Source organism: Ahaetulla prasina, chromosome 12 (assembly GCF_028640845.1).
Source record: "Ahaetulla prasina isolate Xishuangbanna chromosome 12, ASM2864084v1, whole genome shotgun sequence".
NCBI lineage: Eukaryota > Metazoa > Chordata > Lepidosauria > Squamata > Colubridae > Ahaetulla > Ahaetulla prasina.
The window spans coordinates 7,229,776-7,244,243 of record NC_080550.1 but is presented as its reverse complement, the minus strand read 5'-3'; the positions used below and the strand labels follow the sequence as shown (position 1 = coordinate 7,244,243).

Sequence of the window (14,468 nt, the reverse complement as noted above, 5' to 3'; positions counted from 1 at the left end):
CACTTGAGTACCTCAGTTTATGACTTAACGATGGACATTCCAGGTTCCATTACAGTCGTAAGTCAAGGAACAACCTGTGTTTTGACAGAATTCTGGTCCCTGCATGTAGTTTTGAAGGTGCTGTAATGGTTCCCGTTACGTCAGAGATGGCGTCATCCTTCTGCTCCTTCCTCCACAGGAGTCGGATGGCACCCCATGCAAAACCTCAAAACAGCTGGGCTCCTGCCAGACTTCGGCAAACAGATTGGTACCTCAGGAGATCTCCCTCGGCTCCTCTCAGCTGAGCGGCAAAATGCCAAGTAGCCAAACCGTGAACGCATCCAATGTGACAAATAAGACCCAGGTCGGTATGGCCCCAGGTTCAAACAATCTCAGTCCCCCCTTCAAGAGTATCTGAAGCCCGCCCGGGTGCTGGGATTCTCTCCCTACCCTGGAGATAGATTAAGAGCTCTAGAAACATTAGAGTATTGCGCTCAAACGTAGCTTGGGATAACTTAAGTCTGCAGTCTAGGAATAATGGCGATCCCCTTCCCAATAAATAGATTTGAGCATTTGGCCATTTCGCTCTTTTAATATGTGACACAGTCGGACAAACACCCTTAAATTCATTTTATTAGGTGGTTTTTAAATCCCGCCTTTATTACTTTATAAGCAACTTGAGGCAGCGAACATACTGAGTATTCCTTCCTCCTCCCGTTTTCCCCACAACAACTCTGTGAGATAAAAGAGCCATTCTGCAGAGGGAAATGGGCAGCGTATAGATTTAATACAGTAAGTAAGTAATTTGGGCTGAAAGAGAGTGATTGCCTCCAAGTCACCCAGCCAGCTTTCATGCCTAAGGCAGGACTAGAAATTACCATCTCCTGGTGATTGGTCAAAGTCATCCAGCCAACTTTCATGCCTACAATGCAGCGGTGAAACCCACTTACTACCAGTTCGGGAACAGAAGTGTGCGGAAGTGCACGTGTGGGAGTGTCTCTTCTGCGCACGCACAGAGCTTTTGTGCATGCACAGAGGATAAAAAAACGGGACATAATGACGTTCCGGTGGGTGGGTGGTGCTACCAGTTCACGCGAGCCAAATAGATCTGGCCGGATTTCACCGCTGCTACAATGGGACTAGATCTCCCAGCCTCCTAGCGATTGGTCCAAAGTCATTCGGCCAGCTTTCATGCCTAAGGCAAGACTGCAGCTCGCCATCTCTTGGTGATTGGCCCAAAGTCACCAACTGGCTTTCATACCTAAAGCAGAACGAGAACTCTCACAGGCTCCTAGTGCTTAGCCCAAAGTCACCTGGCAGGCTTTCATGCCTAAGGACTAGAACTCCCCATCTCCCAGTTTCGACCTTCACCACTTAGACCCAGCTACTCTCTTAACGCCATTTGCTTTTGTGAAGGAGTATGTTGTGGCCCGCCGCCAGCCAACAGAACTGGCATCAGAGTCGGATAGTGAGGCGGTTGGGGAGGAACATGGGCCAGTCCAGGGGGCTGGAGAAAGCTCAGATGAGGGCTCTGTGTTGGAGGCAGGGAGGGAGCTAGACAGCAGCGAGGTAGAGGAACAGCTGGAGCCCGTTCCCAGTGTGCGCATGCGCAGAGCTGCCAAAGACGAGAACAACTCAGAAAGCAGGGTCGACTCGGGAGTAAAGCCACACCTTGGAGGTGATTGGCCCCTCCCATAGGAAACCAAAGAGGAGCTAACGGGGAGGGGGCTTTTGCAGGAACAAAATTCCAATTCCAATTCCAATTCCAATTCCAATTCCAATTCCAACAAAATACCAATTCATTCGTTCGGTCATTTCAAGAGTGGAAAGTTCTGTTCGTGACTCTTAAGAGACCCTGTGCCAAGTTTGGCCTTACTCTACGTTTCGGAAACAAGTTATGTGGCAGCTTGCCAAGGGAGATAAGATCTTTGTTGATAAATATTCCTTTGAAAAACTGTTTGGACAAGACTTGCTGACTGTGAATGAACGGAATTCACAGTCGTGTAAATAAAAGAGGTTTTGTCGGGACCAATTCCTGTTTTTCAAGGGAGCCTATGTCAAAACAGAGCAGAACTCACCCTTTCTCTCTCCTCCCTCTCTCTCTCTCTCTCTCTCTTTCTCTCCTTTTCTACCCCACAGCACGGATCCATGAGGCTCTTCCGCACTTCTTCCAACAAAAGCATCCAAGGTCCGGGGAATTCCAGCCACGGCACCTTGGTGACGAACAAACAGTACCAGGGCGCTAAGCCACAACAATTTTACCACGGGAAAAAAAGGAAACACAAGAGGGACGCTGCGCTTTCCGAGTTATGTAGATAGTTTTCCTATCTTGACGGTTGGACTTGTTCCCCGCCCCCTTTCCCCCTTGTGTGCATTGCTCTCTCACGCTACGAGAATTAACTTGGACACCAAAACGATTTCCAAGATCCCTTCTGGAGTCTCAAGACTGTTGGAACGTTGATTAGCAACGCATTTTAGTTTTAGGGGTTGTTGGTTTTGTTTTTTGTTTTTTTGTTTTTTTTTTCCAGCTCGCCACGAAAAACCGATCATGAAGACTGAATAACTGAAAAAAAAAATTAATAAAAATAAAAAATAAAAAGGTGGGAGGGAGGAGGAGGAAGAGGACAAGGCTTCTCCAGTAAGTTATATGCTACAACAGGGTTGTTTAGAATATATAAAAAGCTTGAATGTAAAATAAATATATCCCGTCAGCTTTCGGGGGGCTGACCTCTAGGGACAGATTACAGTGTATTTAAAGGTTTGGCAATTAACTGAAATAAAACAAAAAGGATTTAAACAAAACAAAACAAAAAAACCTGGGGGGTGGGGGGTGGGTAGAAACGTAATTTGAGGGCGACCCAAACTTCAAAAAAAGAGTTGAATCCTCGCATGATAATTTTTTTAAAAAAAATATTTTTGCAAAACACCCGCCATTTTATCGTGTATGTATAGATGACCATAGGGCAAATTTGACGATTTGTAATAGTGGATTTGTTAATACTTCTTACGTAACGTCGACCCGTTTTTAAATCGTAGAAAAAAATTCTTTTCCTTTCCCCCTCTCCACCCACCCCCTCCCCACCCCACCCACCCCTCACCCCGCCGATTCATTTCATTGGGGGAAAAAAAAAAAAAACAACCTCGACAAAAGTACCGGAAGCTGAACCGTCGTCTGAACAATGGACAAATGTAGCGAACGATAACAGTTCGGCGTTTTGTGATGCTTTTGTTCCTTTCAGCATTGAAATCATTTAATAGCACATTGACCTGAGTGCGTAACTTGATTCTCCGAAGGAAAAAAGAAAGAAAAGGAAAAAATAAGAAGAAGATCGATGCCAGGGCAAAATGCTTGTTTATAAAATATACAAATACCTTCTATTGTCAGCTCTGATCTTGTATTCCACTCCAGGGAAGAACAAACTGTAAACAAACAAACTTAAGTTAAAACTCTTTTTTTTTTTGTTTTTTTGTGGTAAAAGTGCCATCATCGCTCAGACGATGGGGATATTCCAGGTTAGCTTTCATGGGAAATCATGGTTTGTTTGCTTCCAAAATAGGAAACCCAGTTTAAACTTTATTAAAGGAAGGGACACGCGTCGCTGCGTTAAGGAAAAAAAAACCTGTCGATGACCTCTGTGTTTTAAGTCTTCCTTGTAAATCCATCTGGTGTGTTTTCCACATGCGTTGGGCTGCAGTTTTCATTACTTGCTTACGCTGGCTTGAGAGGCAAGAGTTGTAAATCAACATATATATATATATATGTATGTATGTGTATATATATATATATATATATATATATATATATATATATGTATGTATGTATGTATATATATATATGTGTATGTATATATATATATATATATATATATATATATACATACATATTTCATATATATATATATGAAAAGCACCAGATTGGGGAAAGGGTGGTATAATTAACAATTTTTGGGGTTTTGGGGTTTTGGTTTTTTTTGCATGCTTTTATCCTGGATTTTTTAATTATTATTTTTTTTTTTGTAAGAAAAAAAAATCCCTTATCTTGCAGCTTTATAGCTCTCCCTTTGTTAGTGCAAGATGGTTGAATTGTTGTTTTCTTTTCTCTTTTAAGCAGAAGAAGAAGAAAAACAAACCCCTGAATGTTACCTCATTCCCTTTTTCAGAGACTTTTTAATCCACCCTTAAGAGAGAATTAAAACAGTCTTCAATAACGGGGACGGCATCGTCTGATGCTGTCCAAAGAGGCACCAAGCCTTGTTAATTCTTCCTGAAATTCTCCCACTTCCTAAGATAGTTTCCTAGCTCAGGCATGGCCTTGGATTTTAAGACAGAAGTGAAATTTGTGTGGTGAATTCAAAATGGAAGGGGTTGAATTGCAGTCACTTGCTTTATCTGAAGAAGAAAGAAAGAAAGAAACCAGACAAAGGAGCACTTTAATGGATAGAATGTAAAAGTGACGTTTACTGTAACTTTTTATTTTACTTTTCTTTATAAAGAGGAAAGCGTGTATTCCGAATGTAAGTTTATTGGATGTATGCGGTATGGAGAATGAAAACTATCTTTTTTTTTATTAACAGAAATACTGGCTTTTAGATTGTTTTCTTTTATAAATTGCAGACCAACCTGAACTTGGTAAGAGTGCAAAAAGCTTTTTAAAGTGAATAATAATAATTATAATAATGCAACACGACCAAAAAACTGTCATGACTGAAAAATTAATAAAATAACGCTAGATGATAAAGCATTTTGACTTCAAAACAAAGGGGGGAGGGGAGAGAAACAAAATTCAAAGTACCATAATCGTCTAAAACTCATTTTTTTAAAAAATTAGGGGGGAAAAGTGTTCACTTGACAAAGTTATCACTTATGTTTTGTTCCAAATGTATTTTCTTTAAAAAAAATCCAAAAATGCCTTCCGTGAACTAGAATTTGTCACAAGGATTCACATTATGCATTTATCAGAGTATTTATTTGGAGTTAAAAATACGTTTTATAACTATAGTAGGCCTACCCTCTCACACTCTGTTTTGGGAACAAAATTCTAAATTATTTCTAATCCGGTATTATTATTACTAGCTGCCATTTTAAAATGCTGTTAACGAATGTAATACACCCGTCTGTATTACTGTACCACACAAGATTTTTTTTATTATTATTATTCAATTTTTCGGGGAAAATCGCCCTCTTCGTTGGAAATAGGTGTCCTGGCAGGTTACAAAGATTGGTGTTCCAATAAGCATGTGATTATTTTAATGTGGTGATAGCGGGAAGATAATCTTGATTCCATTGGGAATCTTAGGTTTGCCTCAATTTATGGTTTTCATAAATTTTAATGGAAAAATAGCTTTTCCTGGACTACTCAAGTTTCATTTTGTAAACAGTATCTTTCTAAACAAGAAGAAGAAAAAGAAGAAAAAAAGCATGAAGGAAAAATTGAGGAATTTTACTTGCCTCAACTAACCAGCATTGGTATTCATGAAACACATGTATATCTAGCAAATCTTTTATTTAAACCGAACAGTTGAACTGTTCGTCTTTTTTCAATCTGAAGTTTAAAAAAAAAATCACTTTTCAGTACCTTTTAATTTTTGCCTGCTCATTTATCTTGTACACTTCATCTCTGTACTCAATTCAAATCTAATTCCTTTTTTGAGTTTCAATACTTTTTTGTGAAAAATTTTGTGAAATATATATAAAAATAAATGTTTCAACAACGTTTTATCATTCATGGCATCTATTTTCTGTTTTAAGGCATGCAATTTTTTTTTCTTCCCACCACTTTTTATTTTATCAACCAACTTTCCAAAATGACGAGAAACTTGATCCGTTGGGCAAAGATGTCCTCAGGGGACATCAAAAGAATATGTTGTCTTAATGGGAATTGGGGATGAAATGAGAAACATTTTTCTGCTCCACATTTGAAACAAGGGAGCTCCCTCAAAATGTCCTTTTCGAAGCGCTGTGAGCTTTTCTTGCAGACGTTTAATTACCAAACTAGGTAACATCATCAGTGCCAACACCACCAAGCTCAGAGAACACCAAGGACCCCAAAGTTCAACCCCGAGCTACAAATATTCTATTTATAATGGGTGGGTTGTGTCAGTATCTTACAAGTTCAAATGCTCTGTTCCAACCTTATGACAGAATTCTCAAGTTTCTTTGAGCTCTTAAATGCCCTCGTGGCATGACTACATTTTGCAAAGTAGTTTTGGGTTTGAAATACGCTCTACATCCCGCTTTGATGTACTTAAACTCCATCAATAAATTCTATCGTCCTCTTTCCAACACCCCAGATCCTAAGCAATTAACGTCGTGTTCCACTTTCTAATGATTTCCTACAAAATATTGGTATTTTTACTCAACATTTCCCTGACTAAGAACCCTACCTTCAAAATGATGGGGACAAGATGATCAATTTTGACTTGATTGCATGCATAACTAAAATATGGATAATTTAATTAAATCCCAGTCACCCATTATTCTGTGGTGTGAAAACTTACAAACAAATAGGTAGCAATTTCTGAAAGAGCTGTCCATTTTATGGGTGATCCAACTTGGTTGGGCCATAACTGCAGAAAAGGTATAGAATATAGAAATTGATCTACTTGGAGGCTGAGTCTATTACTCGAGGAGCCTATGTTTTTGTTATTTTTTTTAAACCAGTTTTTAATTCCGCTATGGTAATTTGCAATGGAAAGCATTTTTCGCTTGGGTTTTCATTGCTAATACATTTGCAAAATTCCATCTCTTTTGCTTTTCCCCAGCCTGTCTGGGGATATAGGAATGGGAGGAAATAGCTCACACATTTGAGTGAAGAAATGAATGGATTTGTTCCTTCCTTTGAAGGTATATTTCTCATCCCAAAGAAAGAGGTGCTTGGCTAGCCAGGAACTGTGTCAACATGAGTCTGTTTGGCCTTTCTTGGTTTTTCTTTGAAGGACGTTTCGCTTCTCATCCCCTAACCCTAACCTAAACCCTATCCCCTAAACCCTAACCATAACACGACCTATTAATATTAATAAAGGTTTTAATAATAATGAATAATAACGTGAACAAAGTTTATTTCTCTTGGTGGCTGCTTTTCCTTGCTTGGGCCACACGATGGCACTGTTTTCTGGCCCTTAGCTTTAGCTTTTGAGGCCATCGTAGAACTTTTTAAATTCGGTTTACGGTTTTTGAACTGGGATTCTTTCTTCTGTGCCTGTTGTGCGGCTCCTGGGCCTCCCTTTGTGCTATTAATATTAATAAGGCTTCTAATAATAAAAGATACAAAATGCCATTAAAAAGGTTTTTTTTTTCTTTTCTTTTTGTGCCTGCTATACCAGCTTGGACCACAGGAGGGCTCTGTTTCTCCCCCTTAGCGTTGAAGCTCTCTTACGCCTGTTTTGAAGCGGGATTCCTTCTCTATTTATTTTTCGTTATTTTATTTTGTCATAACAGTATATATAAGCATTAACATAAAATAACTATATAATATATGAGCATATATATGAGCATAAGTATGTAATAACTATATTAATAACTACTTGATGAAGGTATCTTTTCTTTTATGTACACTGAGAGCATATGCACCAAGACAAATTCCTTGTGTGTCCAATCACACTTGGCCAATAAAATTCTATTCTATTCTATTCTATTAATTGGATATAATGAAGAAGAACAATAGGATAGGGAACGGTAGGCACGTTTGTGCTCTTATGCATGCCCCTTACTCTCCCTGTGTGGCGGCCCCTGGGCATCCTGTTGCCCTATTAATGTTACTCGTGAGGCGTTTAATAATAAAGATACAGAATAAGAAAACGTAAAATTAAAAGGTTTTTGTGTGTGTGTGTCTGCTATTCCTCCTTTGACCACAGGAGGGCACAGTTTTCTGTCCCTTAGCGATAGCATTGAGGCCATCAGAAAGGCCTATGATGGCCTCAATGTTAATGCTATGGGATAGAAAACTGCCATCCTGTGGTCAAAGCAGGTATTGCAGCCACAAAAAGACCCCCCCACACACACACTTTTTAATGGTATGTTAAGGTTATTATCCTGTATCGTTATTATTGACACCTTATTAATATTAGGGCAACGGGAATCCTGTTTGCTGCAGCACAGGCACAGTAAAAGAAATCCTGCTTCAAACGCCATAAACCAAGTTAAGGTGGCCTATTAATAATAAGCATTTAATAATAAAGAATAACCTTAAAATGCCATTTAAAATGTTTTTCTTTTGGTGGCTGCTATAACCTGCTTTAACCACAGGATGGCACTCTTTTCTGTCCCTTACCATTAGGATTGAGACCATCATAGATCTTTTAAACTCAGTTTAGGTGTTGAAGGATTCCTTCTTCTGTGCCTGTGTGTTGTAGCCCCTGAGCCTCCTGTTGCCCTTTTAATGTTAATAATAAGGGATTTAATAATACAAGATACAAAATAATAACCCTAACCCCTAAACCCCCAAACCCAGATCCTGACCTTGACCCTAACCCTAAAACCTGACCCAAAAACCCTGACCCCGACCCCTAGGCATTGACCCCTAGACCCTGACCCCTGACCCCTGACCCTAAAACCCTGACCTCTGATCCTTAGACCCTGACCCCTGACCCTGACCCCTAGACCCCTGAATGCTGGGAGGCAGAGGCAGATTTCTTTTTCTTGTTTTCCTCACCAAAAAAGGTAGGTGCGTCTTATAGTCCGGTGCATCTTATACTCTGAAAAATACGGTAACCGTCTTATACTCTGAAAAATATGGAGTTTAGAGGACTTGCGATGTCCTTTGGTGACCAACAGGTGGTGCTGGTCCATTAAAATTACAGAAAGAACTACAGCAGGTTTTTGCTTCAAATTAGATTTTCCTACATAAGATTTTTTTAAAAAAATTCTGGCAAGGGATCTAACATTACACATAATGCCCTGTCTGTGCCAAGTAACAAGAACAGGAGACTAACTGATACCTTATTGTAACTTTTTCTTCTTCTTGTGTTCAATTTTGTCTGATTCTTATAAGATTGCCTGGACGAGTTGCCACAGTTTCCTTGGTGAGGTTTTTCAGGAGTGGTTTGCCATTGCCTCTTTCCCAGGGCTGAGAGAAAGAGACTGGCTCAAGGTCACCCAAGCTGGCTTTGTGCCTAAGGCAGAACTAGAACTCATAGCCTCCTGGTTTCTTGGCCTCAGCTATTAGACCAAACAGATGTCGTTTGCTTTTTCTTTGCTGCCTCTTTGCTCTTCTACAATCACCATTCAAATCAACAAAACACCCTGGAGAGACGGATCGGCAAAAATACATCAGTAATAGACTTGTAGAATGCAGTACATAGGCAAGTTCATGTTAACTTAAACATAATACATAGCGGTTACTCAGCCCTGTTCCCAAGGTAACTGCTGCAGTGCAATCACCTAATGAATAGATGACTTTATAGCAATGAACCAATATCCAGTGGTGGATTTTACATATTGTTACCACTGGTTCGCCCCGCGCATGTCTTCCGCATATGCGCCCAGTCTTCCATGCATGGAATTTAGTGAAACAGAAGCGATGATTTATTTAAGGGAGAAGAGGAGTCTGCTGAGTATTTAATCTCAAGACAACTGTGCGGATGATGCAACGGTCAAAAGTGCGAGGATTGGCTGCAAGTCACTTTTTTCCAGTGCTTCTCAAACGGTCACTAAATGAATGGTGGTGAGTCAAGAACTAGTATACTGCACCATTTTGGAGCCTCCAACTTCGTGTATTGTGATCAGTGAGTGTAACCACGATAACTTGTCCTTTGTAATTTATGGCCTGGAGTTGTAAGTAAACCAAGGAGTCCCTAGGGATTTTACTCTACTCGTTGTTGCCAATTCTAGGGGGAGGTGCTCATCTCCGTTGGAAGACCATTGAGCCAGCGTTGTCCGAAGACATTTCTATATTTATGTGGCCAGCATGACATCACGAAGCGCTGTTACCTTCCCACCGAAGTGGTACCTATTTATCTACTCGCATTTGCATGCTTTCGAGCTGCTAGGTTGGCAGGAGCTGGAGCAAGGAATGGGAGCTCACCCCAACATGTGGCACTCAGGTCTCAAATCCGGGCTGCTAACTTTCTAACCAACAAGTCCAATGTCTTAGCCATGGCACTGGGGCTAAATCAATTCTTAGTGAACGAATTCATTCTCGTCAAGGAGACATACCAACTTCCTCCGTCTCTCCTACTACGTTGAGAGGCCTGGGAAAATGACTACTTTTTCCTACATAAATCGAATGAATAAATATTGTATTTTTCGGACTATAAGACGCAATTTTTTGTCTCCCAAAAGGGGGTGAAAATGTCTGTGCATCTTATAGACCTAATATTGCCGAAGCCCCACTCACCCGCTGGCCGTTTTTTGGCTTCCACATGATCTGGCCCTTTTTTGGCCCATTTTGGGGGCTTTTTTTGGCTGTTTTTTCTGAAAAAACAGGCCAAAAAAGCCTTGAAAACAGGTCGAAAAAAGCCTTGAAAAGGAGCCAAAAAAGCCTGGAAAATGGGCTGGAAAAAGCCTCAAAAACAGGCCAAAAAAAGCCTCAAACACAGGCCAAAGAAAGCCCTGAAAATGGCCCAAAAAAGCCTCAAAAAGGAGCTGAAAAAAGCCTCAAAAATGGACCAAAAAAGCCCCAAAAATGGACTGAAAAAAGCCTGGAAAATGGGCTGAAAAAAGCCTCCAAAACGGGCTGAAAAAAGCCCCCCAAATGGGTTGAAAAAAGCCTTGAAAATGGGCGGAAAAAAGCCTCAAAAACAGGCCAAAAAAAGCCTCAAACACAGGCCAAAGAAAGCCCTGAAAATGGCTCAAAAAAGCCTCAAAAATGAGCTGAAAAAAGCCTGGAAAATGGGCTGAAAAAAGCCTCCAAAACGGGCTGAAAAAAGCCCCCCAAAACGGGTTGAAAAAAGCCTTGAAAATGGGCGGGGAAAAGCCTCAAAAACAGGCCAAAAAAGCCCCCCAAATGGGCGTAAAAAGCGCTGAAAACAGGCCAAAAAAAAAAAAAAAAAGGCCTCAAAAAAGGGAGGCCAAAACCTTTTTTGTTGTTGTTTTCCTCTTCTAAAATTTAGGTGCGTCTTATGGCCCAAAAAATATGAAAAAATAAAATCAGCGCGCACCTCCCTGACCGTTGTCGTCTCTCCAGAAAAACGGCCAGCCTTCAATAAAAGAAGCCCCTGTCAGGTGGGTTGAAACAGGTGGTCGAGCAAATAAAGGCGTCTTTGTAATATATAAACAAGGGAGGGAACCTGGCTGGTTGAAGAGTCAGCCAGAGACAGTAGCCAGACATTTCTAATTTGATGCATATGCACAGGAAATGAAAGGATATCGCCAAGAATAGAAGGTGCTGATGCAGTTAGCAGGCCTGATAAAGCTGCTTCCTCTCTACTTTAAAGAAAAGCAGATAGATATGGAGATTGCAGGGTTGGCTTGATCAGCTGATGCGATTCTTCCTTCACCCCAGTCGGATGTTTGTAGACAACACGCAACATAGTCAGCTCTGAAGAGGGATGAAATGTCCAGAAATATTTTACAAGAAGAGTTCTCCGCTCCTCTGAATACAACAAAATACCTTATGCTACCAGACTTGAAATCCTGGGTCTAGAAAACTTAGAACTCCGCCGCCTTCGACATGACCTGAGTTTAACTCATAGAATCATCTGTTACAATGTCCTTCCTGTTGAAGACTACTTCAGCTTCAATTGCAACAATACACGAGCACAAAATAGATTTAAGCTTAATGTGAACCGCTCCAATCTCGATTGCAGAAAATATGACTTCAGTAACAGAGTTGTTAATGCTTGGAATAAACTACCTGACTCTGTGGTCTCTTCCCAAAATCCCCAAAGCTTCAACCAAAAACTGTCTACTATTGAGCTCACCCCATTCCTAAGAGGTCTGTAAGAGGCATGCATAAGAGCACCAGCATGCCTACCGTTCCTGTCCTATTGTTTCCTTTCGTTATATCCAATTAATACAGTTATTACATACTTATGCTTATATATATGCTTATATATTGTATAGTTATTTCATGCTTATGCTTATATATACTGTGTGACAAAATAAATAAATAAATAAAGATCCTCTTTTAAAAAAACCAATTTTTTTTTCTCTCGGTAGTTGAGCAGCAGAGCAATGTCGGCGAGAAGAATATCTGCCTTCATCCGGCATTGAATGAATCCTTTAAAGGGCTTTTAAAATATGCTTTTCACCCACTAAGATAGCAGCATAATCCTAATTTTTTTATTTAAACGGCTCCCCATTAGCTGCCAAGAGGACCCTTCGTTGTACCTTACAGTCCGATCCAGTGGCGTTGGAAGTCCGATTTATTTTTTTTAAATCATTTAATAAATGATTTCTATAGGGCCAGATCAGCGAGAATCGGAGAAGTTCAACAAGGAGGTGACCATTAATTAGAAGTCTAATAAAATTAGCAAAATTAATAGGGATAAGATGGGAAAATGTTAGCTCTTCAAAGAGGAGGGAAAGGAAAATAAGACAAGAGGATGCGTTTTCAAGAAAGTGACATCTTCACCATACATAACTCTTTAATTATAGTTTTATATCATGTGTGTGGGAGTGTGTGTGTGTGTGTGTGTGTGTCTAATATTTGGAAATCGGAAGCTTCTTTTTCTATTTTTTTCTTTCTGTTTCTTTTTACATTTTTGCCTTCCTTCCTTCCTTCCTTCCTTCCTTCCTTCCTTCCATCCATCCATCCCTCTCCAATGTCTGTCCATCCATCCATCCATCTACCTTCCTTCCTTCGTTCCTTCGTTCCTTCCTATCCTCCTCCCTTCCTCCCTCCCATCCATCCATCCATCTTCAATGTCCTTCCTTCCTTCCTTCCTCCTCCTCCTCCCATCCATCCATCCATCTTCAATGTCCGTCCATCCATCCATCTACCTTCCTTCCTTCGTTCCTTCCTTCCTTCCTATCCTCCTCCCTCCCATCTATCCATCCATCTTCAATGTCCTTCCTTCCTTCCTTCCTCCCTCCCTCCCTCCCATCCATCCATCCATCTTCAATGTCCGTCCATCCATCCATCTACCTTCCTTCCTTCGTTCTTTCCTTCCTTCCTATCCTCCTCCCTCCCTCCCTCCCATCCATCCATCCATCTTCAATGTCCATCCATCCATCCATCTACCTTCCTTCCTTCGTTCCTTCCTTCCTTCCTATCCTCCTCCCTCCCTCCCATCCATCCATCCATCTTCAATGTCCTTCCTTCCTTCCTTCCTTCCTTCCTTCCTTCCTTCCTTCCTTCCTTCCTCCCATCCATCCATCTTCAATGTCCGTCCATCCATCCATCCATCCATCTCCTCCTCCTCCTCCTCCTTCCATCCATCACTCTCCAATGTCTGTCCATCCATCCATCCATCCATCCATCCATCCATCCATCTCCCTCCCTCCCTCCCTTCCATCCATCACTCTCCAATGTCTGTCCATCCATCCATCCACCCATCCACCCTCCTTCCTTCCTTCCTTCCTTCCTTCCTCCCTCCCTCCCTCCCTCTTTCTCCTGCTCTTTACACTAGTTGATGTTAATTTTCATCTGTTTTGTACAACTTGAACAACCACCAAAAGCACAACCCCGGGCGAGCGAGGGCCCCCGAAGCTACCTTTCCCCGCGGAGTGGAGGGCGGGGGGGGGGCAAGGGAGGAAGAGAGGTGGGGGCGGCTAGAGGCGGGGCTTCCCCGAGGCCCCGCCCCCGGGCGCACCTGTTCTGCGGGCAGCTCTCCCGGCCGGCGGCTGCGCCCGCTTAGGATCCGCGCAAAGCGGAGCGCTCCCCTGGCGGAGGCAGCGCCGCTAGAGGGCAGGGCCGGCGAGCCCGGGCCGGGCCGGGGGTGGGGGTGACGGAGGCTGGTGGCAGCGCCTTTCCGCTTTTGAGTCACTCTTTCGGCGGGGCTTCTTTTTCCTCTCGAGCCGAAGAAGGGGAAGGAGAAAGAGAAAGAGAAGGAGTGATAAAGAAGGAGGACTAGAAGGAGAAAGAGAAAGGAGTGATAAAGAAGGAGAAGAAGGACTAGAAAAAGAAAGAAGAAAAGAAGGAGGCGCAGAGCTAGAAGGAGAAGAAAAAGAAGAAAGAGAGAAGGAGTGATAAAGAAGCAGGAGGAGGAAAAGGAGGACTAGACAGAGAAGGAGGAAAAGAGGAGGAAGGCGAAGAGGAAGAAAAAAGAAGAAGGGGAAAAAGGAGGGGAAAGAGAAGAAGGAGAAGGAGAAGAAAAAAGAAAAGAAGGGGAAAAAGGAGGAGGAAGGAGAAGGAAAAGAGAAGAAGGAGAAAGAGAAAGAGAAGAAGGGGAAAAAGGAGGAGGAAGGAGAAGGAAAAGAGAAGAAGGAGAAAGAGAAAGAGAAAAAGGGGAAAAAGGAGGAGGAAGGAGAAGGAACAGCTCCAGCAGCAGCCCTTGCCCGGACCAGCATCGGCCAAGGTGAGGCTCCAGGACGGATAGCCGGGCATCGTAGATGTGGGGCTGGGCAGCCTGGCAGCCTGTCCGCTGGGGCCCAGTGAGAGAGGAGTGTGG

The 14,468-nt window shown here is 42.0% G+C and overlaps 2 protein-coding genes across 4 annotated transcripts in view; both read left to right on the top strand.

Moving 5' to 3' along the window:
- Positions 1-3,780, top strand: part of TENT4B (terminal nucleotidyltransferase 4B) — a 41,668-nt gene extending 37,888 nt beyond the window's left edge. Inside the window, exons 11-12 of the mRNA XM_058154842.1 lie at positions 179-343; positions 2,119-3,780. Of these exons, the coding sequence (XP_058010825.1) occupies positions 179-343; positions 2,119-2,298 (345 nt within the window). The 3' untranslated portion in view covers positions 2,299-3,780. The remainder of the gene's footprint in view (positions 1-178; positions 344-2,118) is intronic.
- A 10,056-nt stretch (positions 3,781-13,836) lies between these two features.
- ADCY7 (adenylate cyclase 7) overlaps positions 13,837-14,468 on the top strand; it is a 77,005-nt gene continuing 76,373 nt past the window's right edge. For 2 of the 3 annotated variants that reach the window (XM_058154919.1, XM_058154918.1), the window contains exon 1: positions 13,838-14,375. The gene's annotated coding sequence lies outside the window, so the exon portion shown is untranslated. Of the gene's footprint in view, positions 14,376-14,468 lie in introns of all 3 variants that reach the window. The other variant, XM_058154920.1, reaches the window with a different exon arrangement.